The sequence below is a fragment of the Salvia splendens genome, chromosome 9 (genome assembly GCF_004379255.2).
Source record: "Salvia splendens isolate huo1 chromosome 9, SspV2, whole genome shotgun sequence".
Taxonomy (NCBI): domain Eukaryota; kingdom Viridiplantae; phylum Streptophyta; class Magnoliopsida; order Lamiales; family Lamiaceae; genus Salvia; species Salvia splendens.
In genome coordinates this window covers 543,408-567,530 of record NC_056040.1, presented here as the reverse complement: position 1 = coordinate 567,530, position 24,123 = coordinate 543,408, and the positions used below count along the sequence as shown (strand labels likewise).

Genomic DNA, 24,123 nt, shown 5'->3' with positions numbered 1-24,123 from the left:
AACCCTCCAAAAATTATTACTCCTACTGCAAATTTATGCAACTGTTATCAAAATTCTAAAAATATTATTATTCATTCAAAATGCTGTCGCATCATGTTTAAATGATCCAAATAAAAAAAACACGAAAAAGCTGTGGAAAAAGAAGCTATACAATGCAGGGAGGATTTTAGATTTGAACATTCTTGAATCTAAACAAATAGTTTATTCTCTCAAGAAAAGAAGAAAAACTCAATTGCATTACAAAGAGCTGTGGAAATCGTCTGATCAAAAAGCATCAATACTCTCAAACATCATATAGCAAGAACGACGTCGCTTCGACGTACGCATCATCGCGCCGTCACAGCTGACGTACGTCTATCTCGCTGTCACGGCCAACCGGTGTTGTCCGGTGACAGCCTCTCGGAGCTGGTGATATCCGCTGCGGTAGTGCTCGATCGAGAAGCAGAGTTGCCTTATCGCCTCCCGTTTCTCCTCCGCTCCTTCGAGAATCGCCTCTTGCTTCCTCTTCACGTCGATCTCGAGCTCCACGACTCTCGAGCGCAGATCCTCCGCGGACTTACGGGCCTCCTCCACGCTAACAATGAGCTGGACGTGCTGCAGATGCAGCTCGTTCAGATGCTCGTCTCTCGAGCTGATCTCTGCACCGAGCGTGGCGACCTTGGCGTTCAGCTCGTCCCTGGCGGCCGTCAATGTGTCGTGCTTCACCTTCCACGTGTCGAGGTTTCTATTGAGCTCTTCGACGCAGTTGTCTCTCTCGGCAATGTCGGCCTTCAGCAGCTCGATCTGAGCTCCGAACACGGCCTCCGCCTCGTCTTTGGCTGACTTCACTCGCCTCACGTCATCTTCCAACGATTGGCATCGTAGATCGATTTCCTTGAGGCTATCCTCCAAATATGCCCGTTCTTTCGTCATCCGCGTCATCTCCGCTTGAAGGTGCTCGTTTTCTTCAGCTAGGGCCTTGTTCGCGTTCCCTATCGACTCCTTCAGCCCCCGGATTTCCTGATCGCGTTCCGAGAGATTCGTCTTGTACCTCACTATGCGGTCCTGTAGCCTTGCAGCGTCGCGTTTCTCTCGCTCGACTTTGTTTTTCCAGACCGCGACCTCCTGTGCCGATTTCAGCTGATCCTGGAGATTCTGCACGGACGAGCCCTTGCTCGTGAGCTCCCGCCTTAGGCTCGCTACTTCTTCTTCCGACTCACGAAGCTTCTTCTCCGCTCTTCTAAGGTCCTGCTCGAGTCTCCGAATTTTATGCTCCAACCCGACTTCGCCTTCCGAGCCAACGTCGGTCTCCTGATCTTGCTCCAACACTATGCTAGATTCTAGCGTTTCCGACTCTTTCTCTACCAAGACTCCACTAGAATGGACGTCGTTCGAATCTCCAAGAGATTCGTACTTTTGAAGCTCGATCTTGAGGCGCGTTATTTCTTCTTTCGACGCTTCCATATTCTCTTTCGCAACTCTCAACTCGTCTTCGTACGCTGATAATTTCGCTAGATTGATCTCGGAACACTCATGGCTGCATTGCTTACCATTGGAGATCTCTTCCGTCTGCACACGAAGCTTCTCTCTCACCTCGTGAAGCTCAGCTTCGAGCTCGACAACTCTCCTCCGCGACCCCACCTCCTCGCTGTTGCTCTGCGTGCTGGAGTAGTTATTGACGGAGGAATCATCCGACTCCGATTCAGAATCCAGCGTCGAAGACTCGTCACCTTCCTTGCTATTCAAGTCCGAGCCACTTCCGTTGCTCCCGAGAAAAAACTCGAATCCAGCAGCACGAGGTCCGGATTTGGTGCGAGCCGGCTTTGTGTCAGGCGAGGGCCCGGTCGAAGGTGGCTCAGAACCGACATCAGAGACCCCGGAGCCCTGAGAACGAAGATCCGAGGGAATGTTCTTCTTGAGCTCGCCCGTCACATGATCATATCGCTCGGCCAACGCACGATACATTCGATAAAACTCCTCAACGAGACTGACCAGCTCGGGCCGCTTCTTAAAATACAATTCAGCCTTCTTCGCAAAGGAATCGGCATCCTCTTCTATCAGTTTCAACATCCTCTTCACATTTACATCCATGTCTGAAACCAACAAAAATCATTCTCGTCATTTCATTCGCTCGATATAGTCAATAATAAAGGTTTGTAACGACACGAATCCTCGAGCAAGCAACTTACCTTCGAGATTTTCTTGTAGCCACTTCGAGTTCTTAGGACTGACGTGGCTATCCCACCACCACGAGTGAGACTTCTTCGACTCCATCCTCTTCATTTTGTTTAACTTCACCTATAAAAAAGGGCAACGGAGACCGCCTTATGCAATAGCAAAACACAAACATGTAAAAGTACAACGATACCAAACTATACTCCAATTTTCTTCACCAATTCGCGTTTCGTTTCAAACCCCTCATCGGATGGAATTCTCGAACAAAAACTAGCCCCACATGAGATTTAACTAACAAAGACGGAAACTTTCCCAAAACTAGCCTACTCAGACTTAAATTCTCGGACAAAAAATGCATTGAGCCGTTTTCTTACGAGTGATGAAGCCATGATCCGAGCTCAATATCCGATCCAAACACCAGGGCAGCACACGAACCCAATCAGCTGCACATACAACAATGGATGACAAAATCAGCACACGTATTCTATGACAAAACATGGAATCACAATGGTACACACAAACTGCATTCATCTCATTACACCATACATTTCTTGAATCCACAACAAAGATATCAATTATCACAAACACAGATTTCTCAGCAAAAAACAACACGAAATGGATCACCAAAGCATAAGCACAAACACACACACATATTCTACGACAAAATATGGAATCAGAATGGTACATACAAGCTTCATTCACCTCATAACACCATATATTAATTGAATCTATCAACAACAAAGATATCATCACAAACACCGATTTCTCAGTAAAAGCGACACGATCACCTAAGCAACGCTGCAAGAGCAATCACAGCCATTGCAGCAAATCTTGAACCTACAGTGCAGTAACTAGTGAACCTAAGGGCGAGGGCGAGGGCGAAGACTAAGCCACGTAGGAGCTTTGAACATTAGCACAACTGTAATCTCCCACAAAACAGCTATACATTCACACAATCTTCACACCATAGCCTTGACTAACTCCTTTATTAAAACATGATTACCATTTTGATTATTTCATCTATTAAATAAGAGATTTAACATGACAAGCCACGATCTTTCATAGGGGGCAGAAATGGAAGGGCCTTTGCCCCCCCTTGTGCAATTAATTATTGAATAAAGATACCATTTTTATCCATTTATTTTAAATCAAGAGAGAGGTGTGGCCCAACAACACGAAAATCACTAGACAATGCCGCAGTTTACATGTGGGAGAATTTAATGGAGATAGAGTGAGATAAAAGAAAATTCAGCTCCCAAATGTAGAATCTCAAAATTGGGCCAAATTCAATCAAATCAAGAAACAATTTCACTTCTAAACATGGGAAATCAAATCAAGACATGTTCACACCGACCAAGAAATATAATTCAAGATTTTCACACACACACATACACATATATACCTCAGATCAGGGGAAGATTGAGAGGAAGAAGACAAAGGAGAAGTAGAAAAGAACTTTTAAGGGTATGGAAAAGCAAAGAAAGGATTTTTATGAGGAAGACGCTCAAACCACAAATGCCCCAAAAAACAAGATTTGAGATAGTGGGAAAAGAAAGGAAAGCATAACAAAATGTCTCACCTTTTCACTGTTTCTTGAAGAACTATAAAAAATTGGAAAATTGTAGAGAGAGAGAAGGCGGCAAAACCTATGAAAGAGAACAAAATTGTGAAGCTCCAGCAAGAGAGACAGATGTTGTGTATGAAAAATGTGGAGATTCCTTGTTTTTTAGCCTTTAGCTGTAGGTGTGGATGTGCACTGTGTGTTTATATTTATCTGGAGAGAGAGAGCGAGGCGTGTAAGAAGTTTTCACCACATGTAGACTGGTAGTAAGTCAAAGCACCATATTTATTCTTTTCAATTCAACTATTTTGAGACAAAATTGAATCATAAAATTTGATGTTAGATTGTAAATTGTTAGTATAGAAATTTATGGAATACTACTAGTTATTAGAGAGATGGGATTGGGAAAAAGAAGCATTTGGCATGATTTGAGGAGCGTCCAACACTTTGAATATTTTTAATAATTTGGATTATCTAAAAAAGCACTACTCCTATTATTTAAATTTGACTTGGTCTTGCAAAGTATTTTAACATTATAATTGGTAAGTAGTATAATATATTAAGTATTAGTTTGAAAACAAAGTGTAGATTACGCGAGGGTTAGAGGATAGTACGTTTGTAATAAATGTGTTTGAATTAATACTTTTATTCTCTTAATTGTAATATTCCTATTAAATTGTGAATCGTCCGAATTTGATTTCACTTTTGAAAATGTAAACATATGTGAATGGAATAAGTCACGGTGAAATTTATTAAAATAAAAAAAAATTAAAGGAAAAAGAAGCATTCCTACCACGTTGTGGGTTCCATTTGCTTAGTTCTTAAAAAATATACTCTACTATTCTCATTTGTTCATAGTTTGAAAACTTCTACCTTGGCCTTTTCTTTTTTGTCCATTTGAACTTAGAATTGCATTTTTGTAATTTTGTATAAATTTTTTCCAAAGTTAAAATGTTTAATGATCTATATAGATGGACGCACATTCTTTATGTGTTCTTTGTTTTTTTGATAACCACAAAGTACAAACCTAAACATTTTATTCCCTATGTCGACTTTTGCTCTCTCTTTGTTGCTAATATATTTCAAATTGTATAACAAAATGCTTGTCTTCATATTATAGTAGGGAATTTGAATTTTCGTGTGCATAAATCTTGTGCTTATAATCTAAATAATACTCCTACTACCATTGTTTCAATAATTATTAAGAAAATAAAATAGTGTTGACTAAGTGATTAAAAAGGTATTTTAGTTGTATGCGTGATTTCAACTTTGAATTAATGTGCAGTTTATTAATTACTAGATGAGAAGCTGGTAGAGGGAGCCATCAACATGAGAATTTGATTTATTTAATTATTAAAAAGTAGATTATAAAAGTAAACTCAACAATAATTTAATAATAAAACTATAAATTCAATTTTTACTAATCATTTTTGCATATATATATTTGACGTGGGAACAAAAATATGTAGTTACGGACAATTTTTAACAAAAAAAAAAGATAATTATCATTTCAAGAACTAATTTATTGAGCTTCTCTATATATACGTCTTAAACATTAATTATTTATTTGAAGTACAATAGTATAAATTTTTTTCGCATTTTAATTTAATCTACCATGTGATTTGTGCATATTCGATGAAGGGTAAATGATTAATTTCAGGGTGATTTTTTTTATGTCAATCATAAAAGATAATATTTTTTAAAAATGCTTCAACGAATTGACATGTATCCAAAGCCGACCTATATTGGTTGCTCATTCAACGATCATTGACTTTATTTCATTTATTTAATTTATTTTCAACTGATTATAGTATATTATAACGTCATGGGTTTTAATGCAAGATTTTGATTATCAGTTTGAAATAATTCTCAATGATAAATGGCAACCATTGCTTGATTGTCTAAACATATTTCACAAAACCATAAAATGGGACTCGGTAAAAATCCAATATTCATTTAAAAGTTTTCACAATATAAACAAAAACAAATTACTAAAGAGAAATTAATAATAGAAAGATATTGATTTAGGTGAGATTCGAATTAGTACCTCACAATCTAGAAATTGATAATGCCACCTAAGTTTCATTCAAATATAACTAGCGTAAGGCGGTGAAATAATGTTATTATTTAAAGAAGGTTTAGTAAAATAGACGATGAGAAAATATTCTATCATTTTCAAGATAGATTAAGAGATACTGCACCTGGGAAATAATAAATATTATCATTCTCAATTTCTCATTATCTGGTGACAGCTAAACCATTTTTAATTTAGTCAAATACTATATTTTAATAATTCCAGAGTGACATTTCCTAATTGTGCATATCCAGACTATAGTAAATCTAAGAGTTATGACTGTTGAAATTCGAAACCCACACCTTAGATTTATTTATTGGGCCAGCTTTTGTCTATTTACATTAGTAGGATTTAAATAGGGCCCATTGGGCCGAAGCCCCGCGCAAATCAATTACACATGATGCATAAAGTAACCATATATATTCTATAAGTTGAAAGTAATGTTACTTTTATGAATTTTTTTACCGTAAAAACATATAATCATTTCAGTCACTGAATCGTAAAGATCCATGATGAATGAATCTCTTTATTAGAAAAGGGTAGTACCATGGTCCGAATCCGGTAAAAGTTCCATATCGTTTTTTAGTCGTTTTTTCTCTTTTTTGGTTTGATTACAAGTGTACCAAATCCGCCTTCAGCTGAATTCGACTAATCATGTTCGACTGGGTTTGCGGATTAAGACTGAAAGTCTCCCAGCGAGTTGTGGGGTTTGAACCCGTGATCTCAAGGTCACCACAGCTCCGCACTAAGTCGTTTTTCTCTTTTTATTCGCTTGATTTGTGATGAGAAAATTGCAAACCTTATTAGACTACTTGCATATATATGTTACATATCCAAGTTACAGAATAGGGAGTATTTCTTTTAAAAATAATTGCAACTCTAGCTAAGGCGACAACATCTCCCATCGATTTCATCAACTCTTTCTATCCTTGCACATATCTAGCAATGACAATAGTTATTGTTTGTGTCGCAAATTTCTATGTATTCTAAAAGCATATCCCATTTTTAGTTGTAATCTCGTTGTTTTCTCATTCCTATATATGTATGTATACATGAGCACTTGGTACAACCCCCTTAAAGCGTGCAAGAGTGTAACCACCATGAAAATGGCAAGTGATCGGCAACGGCAGTTTCTCGGCGGCGCTCTTCTTTTCATTGCATTATTCCTTACAAATGCCACAGCTATAGAGAGTAAATCCCCTCTCTCTTACACACACACACACACATTTTACATTAATTTCGAATACTTCTTGAAGAGGATTTTTTTTCACTCTCAATTTCGAATTTTGATTTTCAGTGTAGTTTACAAATTTGAAATGAAATTTGAGAAAAAAGGAAGAGTATTTCGAGTTTTGATTTTCTATTAATTAGTTGGACATCAAATTGTTTGGCTTTGAATTATTCTAAGTAACCCTTATGTGAATATAAAAGAGATGGTGAATCAAACCTACCTATTTTATTTCTTGATTCAATAAAAACCCAGAGTGGGAATATGCACATTTATCAAGTTTTGAAAACTCCAAACTTACCAGAAAATAGAGAGGTAGAAATTTCCCAAACGAAATGATCATGATCCGAGCCAAAATTGCACACAGACAGAGGGATCGAATCGAACGGACATGACCGGTTTTTTAAAACCTCTCCCAGAATAAAATAATTTGAACTTATGTCTAATTAAATTTGATCCGGTTACAGACAAAAAGTACCCAGCTGGTAATCAGAATCTAAATCCAACCCAGGCTTGGAGGAGTTCTGAATATTGCCTCCAGAATGTAAGTCTTCTTGATTTTGCGAAATTTCACAATTACGAGAATCACACGTATAGTGTATGCGTGGGCTATCCAGGTCTCGACTACGTGCAAAACGGGCTTTGGCACTAAGAACTACAGCCTGACCTACAAAGGGTGGCTGAACGTCACCGCGGAGGAAGGTCCCAGATTCTGTGAGGCAGGTGGCTGCGCTGACCACACGAGGTCAGTGCTACTCTGCCTCAAACATGTCAAGAGAGACTACTGGTTTGCCAACGCTGCAACTGTGCAAGATCTCTACGACACCATAGACGAAGGCTGCAAGAATGGCGGCACAGGTACGACACGAGCCGACCATTTCACATTGACACAGACAGAAATTTCAAGTATCTAATTTTTACCATTACTTGTTTTCTTGCCTATAGGTTTTACTGGAATCAGCAAGTATGGTTCTCATTGGAAGGTTAAATCCAAATAAACCCCCGTCCTAGCTAAAACAGTTGCGTCGGCTGTTTATTACCCTTTTTCAACATAGATTGATAGTAGATAAGTGTAATAAAAGAACGCATGAATGTGTTTCCTGTATTCAGATTTCAAATACGAATACCAAGATCACTGATAATATATATAGCTATTTCTTGCTATTAGATTGAGAGTTGAGACCAGAAAAAGCATTTTTGATCAGATGTCGAATACTTGTATTCACAAATTCGGAAATGGAGTATTGCATACACAAACAACCATCAAGAGTTAACCAGTTAAGGACAAAATACCACACCAAACACTGCTTTATTTTCTGGATTAACCACAGACGAAGAGGCCTATCCCGGTTGTTGTTCAGTTTATCCCATGGCATACTTCTGGGTCCAGCTACGAGCAGTAGTCTCGTATTTGCTCCTGTCTGTCTTGTACATATGAGCGATTTCAGGAACCAGTGGGTCGTCAGGGTTTGGGTCAGTCAACAGAGAGCAGATTGACAGCAGGACCTAACAAAAAACACGGACACATATAAGGATGATGATAACGACATGATAGCTCGAGTAATGGAAATGTACACAGTACACGCACAACAAAAAAACCATCAAGAAAGTAACATCATGAATCTTATGCATAGAATGGCCCCGATAAACAGATGGATCTTTTCCTTGCCAGTTTTCAGAAAGTAAGGCCATCATTGACCAAGCTAGAGAGACAAAAATGTCCCAGCATTCAAGAACTCAACCAAAAGTAGAGAACCATAGATAACTCATTTTTGTCAATAATTAACATCAGATCAAAGTTTTAAATCTCATGAGAGCCATCGGAAAAAATCCATCGAGAGATAAAGTGCTTAATACCTTAGAAACAGTCAAGGCTGGACTCCACTGTTCTTTCAGAATATCAAGGCAAATGCTTCCATTGCTGTTGATATTAGGGTGAAATACCTTCGTCCTAAAAGCAACCTGTATTTACAGATTTTCAGAGGTCTCTTTACTAGAATAGAAAACACGCAAACATTAACTAAACTTGTCAATCCATACCAGGAAACTCCATTGTAACATATCAGATATTATGTATACAAATCTGGCAATTGCACCACTTTCCCAAAGATTTCATTTACTATACAGTTTCAAGTATTACAGAATGGCAGGTACATATTACCAGAGAAAACCATTTCGTGCTTATTCTACCTACCTTTTGCAACTAATACAATAAATGCTTAACAATAGAGTCAGTGACCATCAGATTTGAAGTTTGTTCTAGGGGCATCGTAAGTTCTTAACATACCTTTGGAGGCTTAAAAGGATAATCAGGAGGGAAATGGATCGAGACCAAAAATACACCTCCAGCATAAGGGCTATCAGTAGGCCCCATTATCGTTGCCTGCCAATGGAACATATCTTCCGCAACAGGACCTACATTTTAATAAATTGAGGATCAGATATAGATCTCGAACATAACGGATCATGAGCATATATCACTCAGCATGGAAAAGTATGAACAAGGCTCATAGAAAAAGCAAAAACTATCCATTAAATATAGTACTACTACTTTGTGAACTAGTAATACATACTGATCCTACCAAAATTGCATGTGAACAGATAGTAGTAAAATCTACTGCTTAGCTACCTAACACGATCTCGTTGGAAAATTATAGAAGAAACATCCACGTCAAAAAAATTTGAAAGCTAACAATAAAAACATCCACAGCCTACAAGCATCCCAGCTAGCGATTTTAATCATATCAGGACTAACTAATGTCTGGCAGCTCATTATAAGCTGCCCAAGCAAACATTCGATCGAATAGAACCAACCGACTCATATAATATACACCCTGAGCTCAGTTCATCAAACCCCCATGATCATTTGGTCATTCACAACCGAGATTGTAACCTAATTTCTACCATACACCTCCGGAAGTCACTAGACGACACTCAAAATTAGAATTAAAACGCGAAACGAGCAAATAATTTCCAAACAATAGTCCAGATAACTGTGTTTTTAACTAATTGAGGGAAACGGGTGAAGATACCGGCGCTGCAAGACGTCGGAGGGTCCTTCTGCAAATCCTTGAGCTCCTTCAGTATCCTCTTCGACGCCATCAGAAATCCTTCTCGCCTTCACGGCAAAGCGCCTAATCTAACAAAACAGAAACGAAAAAAAAATTATAAAAAAAGGGAAAACCAAAACCCTAACAATGAAATCGTGGAGATCCAAAGCCCATGACCACAATCCGACAAATTCAAACAGAGAATCACCAAAATTATAGAAGGAGAGATAATTCGGGTGAAAATCAGAAGGCGGTGAGCAATACCTGATCCAGAAAATATGCGATTAAGCAGAAGAACAGTTTGGGAGCTAGAATGGAGAAGGGTGGTGGCAGTAGAAAAGTGTGTACTTATAGCTGATGACCTTTGATTACTGTGGTGGCAATATTTTAGAATATTTAAAATCAAGAAAAAACATTTATTGGAAATTCTGGATAAATATTAGAATTGATTTATCACATAATAATAAAATAGGCATAGATTCATATGCATATGATTATAAAACCATCTTTGATATTTATTGAATTTTGTTAAAAGTATGCTAGTAATTATTTATGTGATGTAAAATTACAAGTAAAGTTTATATGCACTAGTAATATATGCAAATCACCAATATTTTCAGGAGTAACGTTTTGATTGACCTAAGTTATACGGACTTCACATTTTTTCAAAGTTTATCATTTGGCGTGCGGAAATGTGAGAGGGTATTTAACAGGACTAATAGAGAAAGTGATCAAGTCTGCTTTTAAGGCCATCCACAATAGGAATAGCCCAGCAATAGCCCAGCCATAGCCTAGCCACTGCCACATCATCAGCACTAAAAATCCTCCTGACACATCATAAATAGCCCAACCATAGCCTAGCCACATCATAAATAGCCCAGCCACATCAATAGCCACATCACTAATAACAATTATATAAAATGACATAATTAACAATCACACAATATACGGAATTTAATTTACGAGACATATACGGGAAAAGTTTAATAATACTATTAAAATTTTAAAAAGTACAATAATTTAAAAAAAGTACATTAATTTTAAAAAAAAATACATTAATAAAAAAGAGTGACAATTCACTCCTCATCTCCGTCGTCGTCGCCTCCGTCGCTGTCGCCACCATCGCCGCCGCCACCATCGCCGTCGCCTCCGCCGCCTACGCCGCTGCCGCCGCCACCGGTCTCCCTCCGTATAGCCTCCAACTCGTCCTGCAGGCTCATGAGCAAGGTTTGAAGCACGCTCTTCTCCACGGGATCCGTCGCCACGCGCCATTCGGCCATCGTCTTGATCAACTGAGCGCGCGTTTGGGCGCGAGCGAAGAATTTGAGCTCCTGGGTGGATGGCCAAGGGGGGATGCCGACTGGACCTCCTGGGAAGCCCCGGCGTTCCCTCTCGCCGCCTGCTGAGCGCGCTTGCGCCCAATCGGGCGAGGTCGGCCACCGACCGAACGCGGCGTGGGGAACTCCTGCGTCGTCTCGGGGAGGTCGTGGGAACCTCCGCTGCTGCCGCTGTAATCGCCGGTGTAGTTCAGTCGTTGCTTCTTCGGCCAGCCAGAGTCGACACCTACTCGGAACTTCTCGGACTCTCTCAGTACAAGATAGCAGTTCCAGTAGGTGAAGTCCTTGTATAAACCCTTCAGTGGGAAGGCTTTCTCCGCTATTCTCCTGCAGTCATCCTCCGTTTGGCCACTGCTCATCATGCGGAGTGCGTTGGTGTACAAACCCGAAAATCGGGAGACCGCCGCCCTGATTCGGTTCCAGCCCTTCCGGCAATCCTCCCCTTTGCGGGGCCTCCCCTCCGGGCAAAATCTCTGGTAGGCTGCTGCTATCTTGCCCCACATGTTGACGATCCTTTGCTCGTTCGAAACGAGAGGATCGTCGCAAACACTCACCCACGCCTTGCTGAGCGCGACGTTCTCGTCGTCCGTCCACCTCCTCCGTACCTCCTCCTCACCCGACTGCGACGACTCGCCGACCTTCTTCTTGCCCTTCTTCTTTGGGGCGCCACGCCCCGGCACTGCCCCCCCTTGAACTAGAGTCTCCGGAGCTCCGAGAGTATCAAACCCCAACTCATCTAAGGAGAAACTATCAAACCCCAAGGGTGTTTGGGTCGATGTGTGCGAAGACCCAGTCGAAAAATCAAAACTGGGACGATAGACATCCCCCGCCGTCGCCGGGGACCCCCCAGGAGTCCCATGTGTAGCCGGTACGACCCCCGGAGTCCCCTGTGTAGCCGGTACGACCCCCGGAGTCCACTGTGTCGCCGGTACGACCCCCGGAGTCCACTGTGTCGCCGGTGCTCCCCCGGGCATCATCTGCATCCCGGGTACCCACCCCGGTATCGGCGGAAACCCCCCCGGCGGACTCCCCCCCATTGGGGCCCCGGGCATCATCTGCTGCCACGGGTACATGTTGTAGTACCCGGGCACCTGACCCCATCCACTTCCCACAGGGATCGTCGGAGTTTGTGACCCGCTACTCCCGAAACTAGGCTCGTTGTTGAGATCCATTTCCCGTTGTTGATCTTGAACAGAAATTAAGATAGAGAGAGTACTCGTTAAAACAAGTGGTGCGAATGAAAATGACGAGCAAAGAGCGTATATATAGTGTTTCGGAAAAAAAAAATAATTTTCGCGCTAGGCGGTGCGCTGGGCGATCCGGGCGCTGCAATAGCGCCGAACGGACCGCCCAGCCGACCGCCCAGCGCCACGCGACCGCCTAGCGCTGCGCGGTTTCTCTCTCCAATCGCCCGCTGGGCGGCTGCAATAGATCGCCCAGCGAACCGCCCAGCGCCGGCGCTCGGCTGGGCGGTCGCTGGGCGGTTATTGTGGATGGCCTAAGAAAGCCCATTTATACATAATAAGAGCATGCACAACGGAGAGCAGGGGCTCGTCCGTCCGTGCCAGCGGCGCGGCACCGCTGTCCATCGTTGCGCTCTTGCCGCTGGCACGGCGCTGCTCGATGCATCGAGCACGGCTGTGCCAGCGAGCAGGAGACGTGGCAGCGTGTGATTGGCCAACAGCATATCCGTTGGAAAATTATTATTTTTTTATTTTTAAAATCGAAAATAATACCAAAAAATAAAAATATTTTCCCAATCCCAAAAAATGGCCGTTTTTTTGCCCATTTTTCTGTATTTTTTTCCCAAAAATCATCTATAAATACACACATTCATCATCCATTTTCACATCAAATCACCTCTCATTCATATTTTTCATACAACTTATCTACACCTTCATCTCTCACTCAAGACCTCAAATGGATTTCACACATCTCATTGCGGAAGCGGAGCGCAAAGAACAAGAATACAACGAACAACATCGTGTCGCTTACGAAGCATATGTCGCAGCGAATACCCCCGCCCCTCTTCCTCAACCAACTAGATCAACTCTCCGCTACATCCATCGTGACCGGGAGGGAGCCCACAAAAGGCTCGTTGCCGACTATTTTGCCGACCCGCCGCGGTTTCTTGAAGATTACTTTAGGCGTCGTTTTCGCATGTCAAAACGCTCGTTTATGCGTATTGTCAACACATTGTCCGCCCGTGTTGAATTCTTCCAAACAGGTCCAGATGCAGCTAGTCGGCAAAGTCTCTCGGCGTTGCAGAAGTGTACGTGTGCCATCCGACAACTCGCTACTGGGCAAACGGCCGACCTCTTCGATGAGTATTTGCATGTCGGTGAGTCCACTGGAATCCTTTGTCTTAAAATTTTTTGCGAGGGCGTTCATACAACTTTCGGTGATGAATTCCTTCGGGCACCCACCACCGATGATTGCCAACGGTTGCTTCGTCTTCACGAATCAGTCCATGGCTTTCCCGGAATGCTTGGCAGCATTGACTGCATGCATTGGAGGTGGAAGAATTGCCCGACTGCTTGGAGGGTGCAACACTTAAGCGGCCACAAAGGCGGCGGCCCAACACTTATCCTTGAAGCGGTCGCCAACTACCGCCTATGGATTTGACATGCATATTTCGGTGTTGCCGGATCCAACAACGACTTGAACGTGCTCTATTCTTCACCTCTCTTCAATGATGTGTTGAATGGTGTAGCATCGGCGATCGACTTCACCGTCAACGGAAATGTATACCACATGGGTTACTATCTCGCCGATGGTATCTACCCAAGGTGGTCGACTTTCGTGAAGACGCTCAGCAACCCGCAAGACCTGAGACGGCTTCTTTTTGCGCAGCGTCAAGAGTCCGCGCGGAAATACGTCGAAAGAGCCTTTGGGATCCTTCAAGCCCGATTCAACATTGTGAAGGCCCCGGCTCGGCTGTGGTACGTGAAAAATATCGTCGACATCATGTACATGTGTATTATCTTACACAACATGATTATAGCCGACGAAGGACCGAGGGCGGCTAGCTTCTACGACGAGGATGAAGCCGGAAGCTCAAGCGCGAGGTATCCCCCACACCGAGGTGTGCATACGACGGTGGGTGAGAGGATCGAAACAAGACACACAATGCGCGATACCCGAACCCACGTTGAGCTACAAGAAGACCTAATCAAACACATGTGGGCGAAATTCGGCCACGAGCAGTGGGTTTTTTAATTTTATGAATTTAATTATGTAATTTTTAATTTTTAGGAGTTTAATTATGAAAATTTTAATTTTTAGGAATTTAATTATGTAATTTTTAATGTATTTTGTAATATTATTCCGGATACGTGTAATGTATTTTAATTTTGTGGAAATGTTTTTATTTAAATTGAATAATGGAATGGTGAGACCCTTGTGCTCGTCTTTGCGGAAGAGCACAGCTGTGGGTGTTGTGCTCTTGCCTAAGAGCATGTAGAAAAAGTGGGGCCGGGCACACAACCGTGCTCGTTGGCAAGAGCACGGTTGTGGGTGCTCTAAACACTCTATTTTTTTTCTTCTTTCATTTGTTCAAGTAAATCTATAGTCACCAAATGCATCTATGATGTATTTATTGCTTGTATGATAAACATATCAAAGATATAAATGACAAATAAGAAGTCCTTCACTTCCTATAGCGTGTCACTTCACCAATGAAATCCAAGCACAAGACTGAATCTCAACAAACCATACAAACACAAAACATGGTTGAAAAATCAATAAAAACTTGGCCCGACTACCACAGTAGGCACAACGGGTTTGGGCCGGGCCCACACTGACTCGAAAGCTCTAGTAACGATCAATCAGAATGAAGTCATCATCATCAAGAACCCTGACCTTGACATCTTTCTTCCCAACAAAATTCTCCCTTCCAATCTGATTCACTATGTTCACAAACTCCACCCTCTTGGATAAAGGAAGGGGCACATACGGCAACCGGAAAACCGGCCTCACCACCCCGAGCTGAGCTAGGGCTGTGTTTAGCCCGATGGGGTTAGGTTCCACGAAAAGCCACTCAATCAGAGGCATAAGTTTTGCATTCAGTGATGAGTTCTTTCCGGCAAACATCAGATCCCTCATCAGACCAGGAACCAAGTTGCTCACAACTGAGATTACTCCGGTAGCCCCATAATCCCATCTCGAGTCATGGCATTCATTGTCGTTCCCACTCCACACAACCACCCCGTTGCTCGTGTAATGCTCCACTCTGCTGTGTCCAACACATTCCTTGACACCAGCCAAGTTGGGGCTCTTTGCTATCTCCTTGATCACATGGGGGGGAATGTCTTGGCCCGTCCTGGATGGCACGTTGTACACGATCGTGGGGCCCATGGGAAGCACGTTACTGAAATGAGAGATCAAACCATCCAAGGAGGTCTTACCGTAGTAGGGATTGATGTGAAGGGCTGCATGCATCCCAACGGCAAAGCCCTGTTCAGTAGCATGGATTGCTTCCCGAGTCGAGTTGCTTCCTGTGTTGCCGATTACTTTGATGGATCCACCATAACAGTTCACTGTGTGGCCGATGAGCATGATGTGCTCATCCCAGCTCATCAGCTGGCCTTCGCCAGTCGTGCCTCCAACGATCACACCCTCTACACCATCGTTGATCTGCTCATTCATCGAAGCATCGTAGGCCTCGAGGTCGAATCTACCATCCGGCAAATAAGGTGTTTTGATGGCGGTGATCAACCTAAGCGACTTTATGTCATCAACATTAGTCCTGCATATGGAAAGTTCACATCTTGCTTCAACATTGACATCAGTATAAAATCTTTATACCGAAAAAAGTACAATAACTGTGATGAAAAAGTTATTTAAAGAGGAAACCTGTTTTTAACTTCATAACTACGCATTGGAAGATGAAAATTGGGGATTACAGCTGCTCTAGGTGAGCTCCATTTTGGGATCCTTCCTGCATCATAGTAGTAAAAACTGGCATCAATACCACGCGACATCATTCCTCCTCAAAGAAATCAAGCAGAGCTACGATAAAATCACATTATCTATCTGAATAAGACACGACTACATCTAAAAGCATCAACTTCTGGGAGATTGTATGTGTCTTTGCGTTTTTTTTGGCATTAAATGGGACATTTCACAAGCTGAATTCCTAACCAAGCAATAACATATCTCTTTGAAAGCAAAACGTATCTAAGTGATCAAAATCTCCCTTTAAAAAGCCAATTTGAGCTTTGAACAGTACTTCCCCAACATAATTTCATTTTCTTCAATTAATTTATAGTATAATATGTCATTATGTTTCCAGTTCAACCATTAATCTTTGTATATTTAACACAAAAGATCATATACATACAAGCCAAAAGAAACAGGATGGAAAAACAAGATAAACAATGTTACTTGTTGACAAAGTACGAATTAAAAACTAAAATAACAACAAATGACAACATTAGATTCAGTATATGAATCTTCTTTCAGCACCAAAAAAATGGAGTTTGAATCTAAAAAATACTCTTCAAAGCTACAGTTTCACACCAAAACAGTTATTTTGCTTCCGATTTCAACGTCGAAATTACAGAATACGGATTGCACCATTATTGAGAATGATAGTGACTTTGCATAGTGAAAATCCAAATTATAATAGCATCCGATACCTCGATGGTTAGCATTGAGAGAATAGCATCCGATAGCCGACGCCATTACAGTAAATTTGCGAGGGTAATTGGCGGTTGATATGAAGAAAATGATAGCTAAAGGAGAATTGATATGAGGAATAAAACGCGATTTCACTTGATTCGCCGGGAGCGCGCGGTGGCTGTAGCTCCGAATCCGACGGGATAATTTGCGCTTTGAGAGGAGCAGCGCAGCTGCATTGCAGTTTATTTGAAATCGGCTGAAGCAGTCGTTCCACTCAGGTGGTTAACTTGCGAGAGAGAGCGGCGGCGGAGGAGCGGAGGAGGCGGCGAGATTTTGATTGGTAGGCGGAGAGTGGTAGGGTTTTAAACTTTAATGGTTTTATAAATAATGTACAGTAGTATTTTATTTTTAAACGGATAAATATTTTATTTATTTCGGCACACCACCTATATAACCTGATAATAGTATGGCTTTATTTTTATATAATAATTAGAAATTAGAAATAAGGGCAAAAACATATGGATCAATCCAAAATTGAACTATTGTCGCATCCCCAAATCACTGATGCCCATATCGAATCGGCCCATAATGTCGTTGTGATCACTACTACTACTGACTTATCCACCTACATCCTTCCTATGTAGATTGTAGTCGATACTAATGCCCTTAGCCACCTTGAAGTCGGGCTAGGGGATCGTGAGCATAGGTGGAGACACACATAAGGGTCGAGAAGAAATTTGGCTATAAAAGATTGATCGAGGGAAGAACGCATATAGTGAGTATAAAAAATTAAAGAATAAAGAAATTTGGCCATAAAAGATTATTCAATAGAAAAAGAAAATATCATGATATAATTTTAAAAATATTCTATTTATACACTAGTATATTTACCTCTATAAATATTTCGAGAAAAAAATAGTAAAAAAAACATAATTAATAGTTCTCACAAAACGATCAAGTTTTACTATTCAGATGGATGCATTATATTAATCTTATAGTAATAGATTTACCATAGATATCAAACATGGCACTACTCTCCTAATTATCGACAACTCCGTTGATACATATTTGTGTCATTATTCATTTTGTGCATCGGCTCGCAAGCTCACCTCGCATTTGTCCGAGAAAACATCATCCTCATACAATAACGACCAAACTTAGTATTCATTTTTTTCATTACTTAAACTATATACTACTATCTCAGTGCATATAAATATTCGCCACCACGCACACAAAATCCAACATCCACAAAAATCCCACCACCATAGCCGCCCCTCGACGAAGTTTTGGATCATCTAGACTCCATCGCCATCTCCGCCGCTCTCTCTATATATACATACATAACTCCGCCACCATGCCTTCCTCCGCCCACCAATGGCTTCCCCACTCCTCCCCGCTCTCTCCTCCTCCTCTCCCTCTTCTCCCTCCTCCCACCCTCCCACCCCGCGCCGCCGTGCTCTTCCCACCAATTCTCCAGCAACAAAACCTACCCCTTCTGCGCCGACCCTCCCGGCCCTCGGCGCATCCCTCCACTGGGCCTACGACCCGGCCCAGGCTGCCCTCTCCCTCTCCTTCGTCGCCCCTCCGGCCGGGCCCAAGGGGTGGATCTCGTGGGCCATCAACCCCTCGGGCTCCGGCATGAGGGGCTCTCAGGCACTCGCCGCTTTCGTGGGCGCCGGGGCGGGATGACGGTCAAGACGTTCAACGTCTCCGACTACGCGCTGGCGGCACCGACCGACGCTCTGTGGTTCGCGGTTGAATGAGACGGTGGCAGAGTTCGGTGGAGGGTGTGATGACGCTGTTTGCGAGGCTGGTGCTTCCGGAGAAGGGGGATCGCGGTGGTGAACCATGTGTGGCAGGTGGGGAGCGACGTCGAGGGGGGAGACCCCGCTCGAACACGCGTCCGAGCCGGATAATTTGATGGCGAAAGGGAGACTTGATTTGGTGAGGGGGACCGCGGCTTCCGCCGGAGCCGGCGGTGGCAATGGGAGGAGTAGAAAGAGAAATGTGAGTTTTTACTGACGATGCACGACTCAATTATTTTTCTTTTATACATGTTGATTATAATGTAAATGTGTGTGATTAGCGCATTAATTTAGTATAAATTGATTTCTCCAAATGAAACAAGTAAGTAACAGAATAGAGGGATTTTTTTCGCAATATATTATTGTCATGTGTTTATTTAATATGAAAAAAAATGAGTAAATTTCCAAGTTATATTTGGCTATGATCTAACTTTAATATGGAATACTAGAAGATCAATTGGTGAGATTGAATGATGAGTTATGACATTATGAATGTTGGTTCAGATCCATGGGCTGCTAAATGTTATAAGCTGGGGCTTTATGTTTCCGGCGGGTATCGTGATAGCTAGGTATTTGCGTGTATTTCCGTCAGCCAATCCGGCGTGGTTCTACCTCCATGTTTCTTGCCAAGTTTCGGGCCTATGGCATCGGGGTGGCCGGTTGGGGGCACAGGCCTCAAGCTTGGTGGTGAATCGAAAGGCATCACACATTCTTTCCAATCGCAATATTGGCATTACCCTATTTGCCCTAGCTACTCTACAGGTCGACTACGTTTATAACAATGTTGTTGGTTTTAATTAGCCATGCCTGTTATTAAAAAATGGACATGCAAGGACTTGAAAATCATGCTCGTTTTGCCAGATGTTTGCATTAGTTTTGAGACCAGAAAAAGACCACAAGTATAGGTCATATTGGGAACATATATCACCACGTAATCGGGTACACGATAGTTGCGCTCGGCATCACCAATGTGTTCAAAGGCTTGACATATTGAAGCCTCAAGAAAAGTGGAGAACTACCTACATTGTGGTGATTGCCGTTAGGAGGAATTGGCTATATTATTGGAAGCAATCACTTGGATTATCGTTCTACGTAGGAGAAATCAAACTAGAAAGTAAAAATGAAAAAATAATCTTCGTTATTTATTTTGGTGAAATTCCACAATTAATATTAATTGCATTTCTAGTTGTAGCTAGCTTAATTTTAAAAATATTCATATATGTAATGTGGCATGGACTTTGTACCCTCTTTTATAAACTTTAAAATACATTTTCTTGTTTTCCCCACTTCTCAATAATTGGCTGGTGACACGTTGTATTGTTGATTGGATAGTTTGTAACATGTTGGAAATAGATAATTTGAGAGTATCAATATTTTGGGAAAGAGTACCTTTGAGACTCTAGGGAATAAATATATCATTAATATGTTAGAGTCCCAAGTTCTTAGTACCTAGGCACATTTACTTCTCTAGTCCTATAAATAGAGATGTACATGTATCCAACAAAAATTCAAATCAATCAAAATGTAGTCTTCAAAAGTTCCGCATTTTACTTTTCAAACATGGTATCAGAGCAGGTTCGATCACATGGATCGATCTGTCTCTACCAAAAAAAAAAAAAAAAGAAAGAAAGAAAAAGAAGTCTATTAGAAAAACATAAAGGAAGAGAAGGCTCTGCAGTTAGCAAGATGCTGAAACTCACCTATGTCCGCACCACTCCAGTCTTCAGGAATTCCAGGACGACAACCTCCAAGAACAGAAGAAATTTCAGACACTGGGAAAACTCAGATGCAACTTCCCCCAACTTGGATCCTTCCGTGCTTCATCAACTGCTAAATCTGACTCTGGAGCGGCTAAGTTTGCTGCCACCAGATCAACAGCAACAAGAGGAAGTTCTTCACCAACAAAATGATGACATAGCAAGATCCGACAGAAACAGCGTCACGGCGCCAGCAGCAGCGAACGGCGGTGGTAGCCAAGACGCTGACATGAAGGAGCAGCATCATGGCCCTCGTAAGCCATATCAGAACTACAGTGACAGATGCTGACATGAAGAAGAGCCATCAATCTAAAAGGAAAAGGCAATCAATAAGTGGTAATGCTTTGGTTGACCTATGGAGTGTGCAATGCACGGAACGTTTCAAGTGGAAGCTGATTCCTACTGAGGAAGAGTTTGAAGAAATCAGAAGCAAATTTAGTAAGGAATCATCCAGCCGAGGGGGAGAGAACTGCCACAGCCGGATGATTCCAACCAAGAAAGAAGATTGGGCGTAAGGGAAGGCCAGAGGGGCCGCATGCGATCCACCGTTATGGTGAGAAGATGAAAGGCCAGTGGCAAACCTCGAGAAACCTCGCCCGAGAGAAGAAGGCTGATGTCAAGATAAGAAGGAGTCCTCAGTTTGTCCGGCCGAGGGGAGAGGACTACCACAGCACACAGAGAAACCAGAAGGAGGCGGCCTCGTCGGAAGTAGGAAAGAGAGCAGGTGGTGGAACCGGCATGTCTGGAGAAGATTGAGCGACCGAGAAGAGCTGCTGACGGTAAAGGCAGCAGAAAGACCGCAACCGGCAAGGCTGGAGAAGAGTTGTTCGGCACAAGAAGCCGACATCGGAGGAATGAGAAGAACAAACGTTGAGAGGGCGAGAGCAAAAGCTCGTCGAGATGTCTCTCCGTGCAAAGGGTGGATCCAACCAGAAGTATATGGCGATTACTCGTCGGAGTTGGCGCCGCTGGACAAGTTGTCGGCGAGAAGAGGAACAGAAGAGAAAAGGAGGCATCGTTTGATTGTCCCTCAATATAGGGTTTTCACATAAAGAAGAAACATGGGCAAAATGGGCTAGTGTTGGGCTCAAGAAAGTTAAAAATTGAAAAGAGAGAATATGGGCTCATAGTTTGAGCGGAATGGGCCGAGAATGCCATTCCAAAATGAAGTTTTGGGCTTCATTAAATTCAGTCCAAAGATGAGTAAGCTCCTCGACACGAGTAAAAACTGTCAGTCAGAAAAAATAAGAAGACTCCTAGATACGAGCTAAAACTATCTAAGTGGCTCCTGGATATGAGCTGAAACTATCTAAGATGGCTCCCGGACATGAGTAAAAAATGTCTAGATTAGCTCCTTGACACGAGTTAAAACTGTCAATCAAAAAATTGAAGAGCTCTATAGCACGAGTTAAAACTGTCAACAGAAAATTAAAGAAACTCCTTGAAATGAGTCTAAACTTTCAATGATGAAGAGCTCCTTGATAAGAGCCTAAACTTTCAATGGAAAAAAACTCTTTGATAAAAGTATAAACTATCAATGATGAATTGAAGAAGCTCTATGATACGAGCATAAACTGTCAATGAAAAGTGAAGGACTCCTGAATACGAGTATAAACTATTTATCAAAGTGAAGATCGTGCAAGTTAAGTCTCGAAAAAAACTCGATACTTAACTTGAGGGGGAGTGTTGGAAATAGATAATTTGAGAGTATCAATATTTTGGGAAAGAGTACCTTTGGAGACTCTAGGGAATAAATATATCATTAATATGTTAGAGTCCCAAGTTCATTAGTACCTAGGCACATTTACTTCTCTAGTCCTATAAATAGAGATGTACAATGTATCCAACAAAAATTCAAATCAATCAAAATGTAGTCTTCAAAAGTTCTCTAGTGTCTTTTATTTTCCGCATTTTACTTTTCAACAGTAACGACAAACATTCTTTTAGGCTACTAAAAGTTAAGCTAAGATGGATTGTACAACCATAGCTTAAATAGATTATATAGGAATTAGTTAGGTAGAAATTTGGAATAGGTTTGATTCCATGATGCAGACTCGTCAATCTTCAAGCATAATTTTATATGGAAATGTTGTTAGCAGTTTTAGTGTGTTAGTTTTTCTTTTTTTTTTCTTTCATTCTTCCTTCTTTAAGTCTCAGCCTACTTTTGATAAAAAAAAAAGTCACATCAAGGGGTATGATTTCTATTGTTCCAAAAAAGGTTTGTGTTCAATAAAAAGTTAAATTTTAAGAAGATTGATTAATGTTTAAGATTGCAAATATTATAATCCTTTCTTTAGTGTACAATGCAACATGCATGCACTAATATATAATGAGACATCTCAACAACAAAATTCGATTTAATAATAAAAAAGAATAAAGGCAGTGGTAACAACAACTACAATACTAGTGAATTTGAATTAAATGCATAATTTTCAAAATACCAAAAATACCCCTAGAAGCACCATCCAAAAAAAGCCACCGCCGCCGTGATTCCTCCCACCGCCATTCCCTCTAGGAATGCTGGGAGTTGGCCCACCACCGCCACTTCCCCGGCGCCGGCCGGCGCCGGCATCGATCCACCGCCCTCCGCCGCAGTCAACAGCAAAGACCCCATCGAATTCAGATTCTGCGCCGAGAACTCATGCTTCACCGGAACGCCGCCCTTCACCGCCGCGCGACCTGCCACACCTGGTTGATCGCCCTGCCGCCGCTCCCCGTCGGCAGCTCCAGCGTGGCGAACAGCCTGATCACGCCGCCGGAGTGCTCCGCCCGCCTCCCCGTGACGGCGTACGCGATCTCCGACTCGGCGATCGGGCCGTACGAGGAGATGTTGTACGTCTTCACGGAGGCGGCGCCGCCGTCTCCGGAGAAGGCGACGAGCGCCTGGGCTCCGACCATGCCGGAGCCCGTGGGTTGAGGGCCCACGCGACCCAGCCGCCGGGCCGGGCCGGAGGGGCGACGAACGCGACGCTCAGCTTGGGGCCGGGTCTCGTGGCGTGGTCGTAGGTCCAGTGGAGGGCGGCGTTGAGGGTGGGGAGGTCGGCGCAGTTGGCGAATTGGTGTTGGCGTCGGAGAATGTTTGGGATTTGCATGATTGTGGCCTCGCCGGAGGGAGGAAGAGGAGGGAGACGGCGGCGAGGAGGAGGAGGGAGGCGGAGGTGAACGCCATGATTAGTGGAGGAGGAGGATATTGGTGGTTTTGAGGATGTTAGGATTCGCACACACAAGGCTTTCACACACTCAATATGATCACACACACACTCACTGTTGTATGAGATCACACAATGCAGAAAAACACACACTCACACTTTGAGTATTGAAGATGATAATCTTGGAGAGAAAACTGGAAAACTCTTTATTGATTAAACTCTACTCTAAACTACATACACGGTGAGCTATTTAAAGCTCTATAATCAAGTAGCAACTGCTACTAACTAACTACAAAAGAATCAAGAAAGCAAGAAGAATAACCGCTAAATCTCAGCTAACTAACTGCTGCTCCAACGGCTAGTTCGGCTAGGTTGCTTCTTCCTTC

The 24,123-nt window shown here is 42.4% G+C and overlaps 4 protein-coding genes and 2 pseudogenes across 8 annotated transcripts; 2 read left to right on the top strand and 4 right to left on the bottom strand.

The window, feature by feature from the left end:
• Positions 1 to 44: 44 nt before the first annotated feature.
• Positions 45 to 3,938, bottom strand: LOC121746399 (protein NETWORKED 4A-like). 4 transcript variants are annotated; one of them, XM_042140215.1, is made up of 4 exons: positions 3,734 to 3,938; positions 2,529 to 2,597; positions 2,169 to 2,277; positions 45 to 2,072 (listed from the first exon to the last, which is right to left on the bottom strand). In XM_042140215.1, exons 2-4 carry the CDS (start codon positions 2,541 to 2,543, stop codon positions 355 to 357), a joined length of 1,842 nt encoding a protein of 613 aa, XP_041996149.1. In that variant the 5' UTR covers positions 2,544 to 2,597; positions 3,734 to 3,938; the 3' UTR covers positions 45 to 354. The 4 variants fall into 4 exon arrangements, with proteins under 4 accessions (XP_041996149.1, XP_041996151.1, XP_041996150.1 ...); XM_042140217.1 differs by having other exon boundaries at positions 3,801 to 3,933; XM_042140216.1 differs by lacking the exon at positions 3,734 to 3,938 and adding an exon at positions 3,557 to 3,719.
• Positions 3,939 to 6,851: 2,913 nt separating this feature from the next.
• On the top strand, positions 6,852 to 8,108 carry LOC121746403. Its single transcript, XM_042140223.1, has 4 exons — positions 6,852 to 6,980; positions 7,485 to 7,561; positions 7,635 to 7,875; positions 7,963 to 8,108. Exons 1-4 carry the CDS (start codon positions 6,890 to 6,892, stop codon positions 8,013 to 8,015), a joined length of 462 nt encoding a protein of 153 aa, XP_041996157.1. The 5' UTR covers positions 6,852 to 6,889; the 3' UTR covers positions 8,016 to 8,108.
• Positions 8,109 to 8,193: 85 nt separating this feature from the next.
• Positions 8,194 to 10,475, bottom strand: LOC121746404 (ubiquitin-conjugating enzyme E2-17 kDa). Of its 2 annotated transcripts, none has more exons than XM_042140224.1 (5): positions 10,332 to 10,475; positions 10,050 to 10,156; positions 9,305 to 9,432; positions 8,875 to 8,979; positions 8,194 to 8,523 (listed from the first exon to the last, which is right to left on the bottom strand). In XM_042140224.1, the coding sequence occupies exons 2-5, from the start codon at positions 10,117 to 10,119 to the stop codon at positions 8,380 to 8,382; spliced, it is 447 nt and encodes a 148-aa protein (XP_041996158.1). In that variant the 5' UTR covers positions 10,120 to 10,156; positions 10,332 to 10,475; the 3' UTR covers positions 8,194 to 8,379. The 2 variants fall into 2 exon arrangements, with proteins under 2 accessions (XP_041996158.1, XP_041996159.1); XM_042140225.1 differs by having other exon boundaries at positions 10,050 to 10,151; positions 10,332 to 10,376.
• Positions 10,476 to 11,170: 695 nt separating this feature from the next.
• On the top strand, positions 11,171 to 19,949 carry LOC121748053 (annotated as a pseudogene).
• On the bottom strand, positions 15,032 to 17,388 carry LOC121746401 (4-hydroxy-tetrahydrodipicolinate synthase, chloroplastic-like). Its single transcript, XM_042140221.1, has 3 exons — positions 17,044 to 17,388; positions 16,259 to 16,343; positions 15,032 to 16,151 (listed from the first exon to the last, which is right to left on the bottom strand). The coding sequence occupies exons 1-3, from the start codon at positions 17,087 to 17,089 to the stop codon at positions 15,218 to 15,220; spliced, it is 1,065 nt and encodes a 354-aa protein (XP_041996155.1). The 5' UTR covers positions 17,090 to 17,388; the 3' UTR covers positions 15,032 to 15,217.
• A 3,091-nt stretch (positions 19,950 to 23,040) lies between the features above and the next one.
• LOC121748052 lies at positions 23,041 to 23,757 on the bottom strand (annotated as a pseudogene).
• Between the last annotated feature and the right edge of the window lie 366 nt (positions 23,758 to 24,123).

What these genes read in the sequence shown, in the direction of transcription:
- LOC121746404 (XM_042140224.1), bottom strand. Translation starts at nt 10,119, where the DNA reads ATGGCGTCGAAGAGGATACTGAAGGAGCTCAAGGATTTGCAGAAGGAC. An exon ending in ATCCTTTTAAGCCTCCAAAG is followed by an intron (nt 8,980 to 9,304) that starts GTATGTTAAGAA and finishes CTGTAAATACAG; the next exon opens with GTTGCTTTTAGGACGAAGGT. An exon ending in CAGCCTTGACTGTTTCTAAG is followed by an intron (nt 8,524 to 8,874) that starts GTATTAAGCACT and finishes GTTTTTTGTTAG; the next exon opens with GTCCTGCTGTCAATCTGCTC.
- LOC121746399 (XM_042140215.1), bottom strand. An exon ending in GCTACAAGAAAATCTCGAAG is followed by an intron (nt 2,073 to 2,168) that starts GTAAGTTGCTTG and finishes TGTTGGTTTCAG; the next exon opens with ACATGGATGTAAATGTGAAG.
- LOC121746403 (XM_042140223.1), top strand. Translation starts at nt 6,890, where the DNA reads ATGAAAATGGCAAGTGATCGGCAACGGCAGTTTCTCGGCGGCGCTCTT. An exon ending in CTGAATATTGCCTCCAGAAT is followed by an intron (nt 7,562 to 7,634) that starts GTAAGTCTTCTT and finishes TGGGCTATCCAG; the next exon opens with GTCTCGACTACGTGCAAAAC. An exon ending in CTGCAAGAATGGCGGCACAG is followed by an intron (nt 7,876 to 7,962) that starts GTACGACACGAG and finishes TCTTGCCTATAG; the next exon opens with GTTTTACTGGAATCAGCAAG.
- LOC121746401 (XM_042140221.1), bottom strand. Translation starts at nt 17,089, where the DNA reads ATGGCGTCGGCTATCGGATGCTATTCTCTCAATGCTAACCATCGAG. An exon ending in TCTCAATGCTAACCATCGAG is followed by an intron (nt 16,344 to 17,043) that starts GTATCGGATGCT and finishes ACTATGATGCAG; the next exon opens with GAAGGATCCCAAAATGGAGC. An exon ending in AGTTATGAAGTTAAAAACAG is followed by an intron (nt 16,152 to 16,258) that starts GTTTCCTCTTTA and finishes TTCCATATGCAG; the next exon opens with GACTAATGTTGATGACATAA.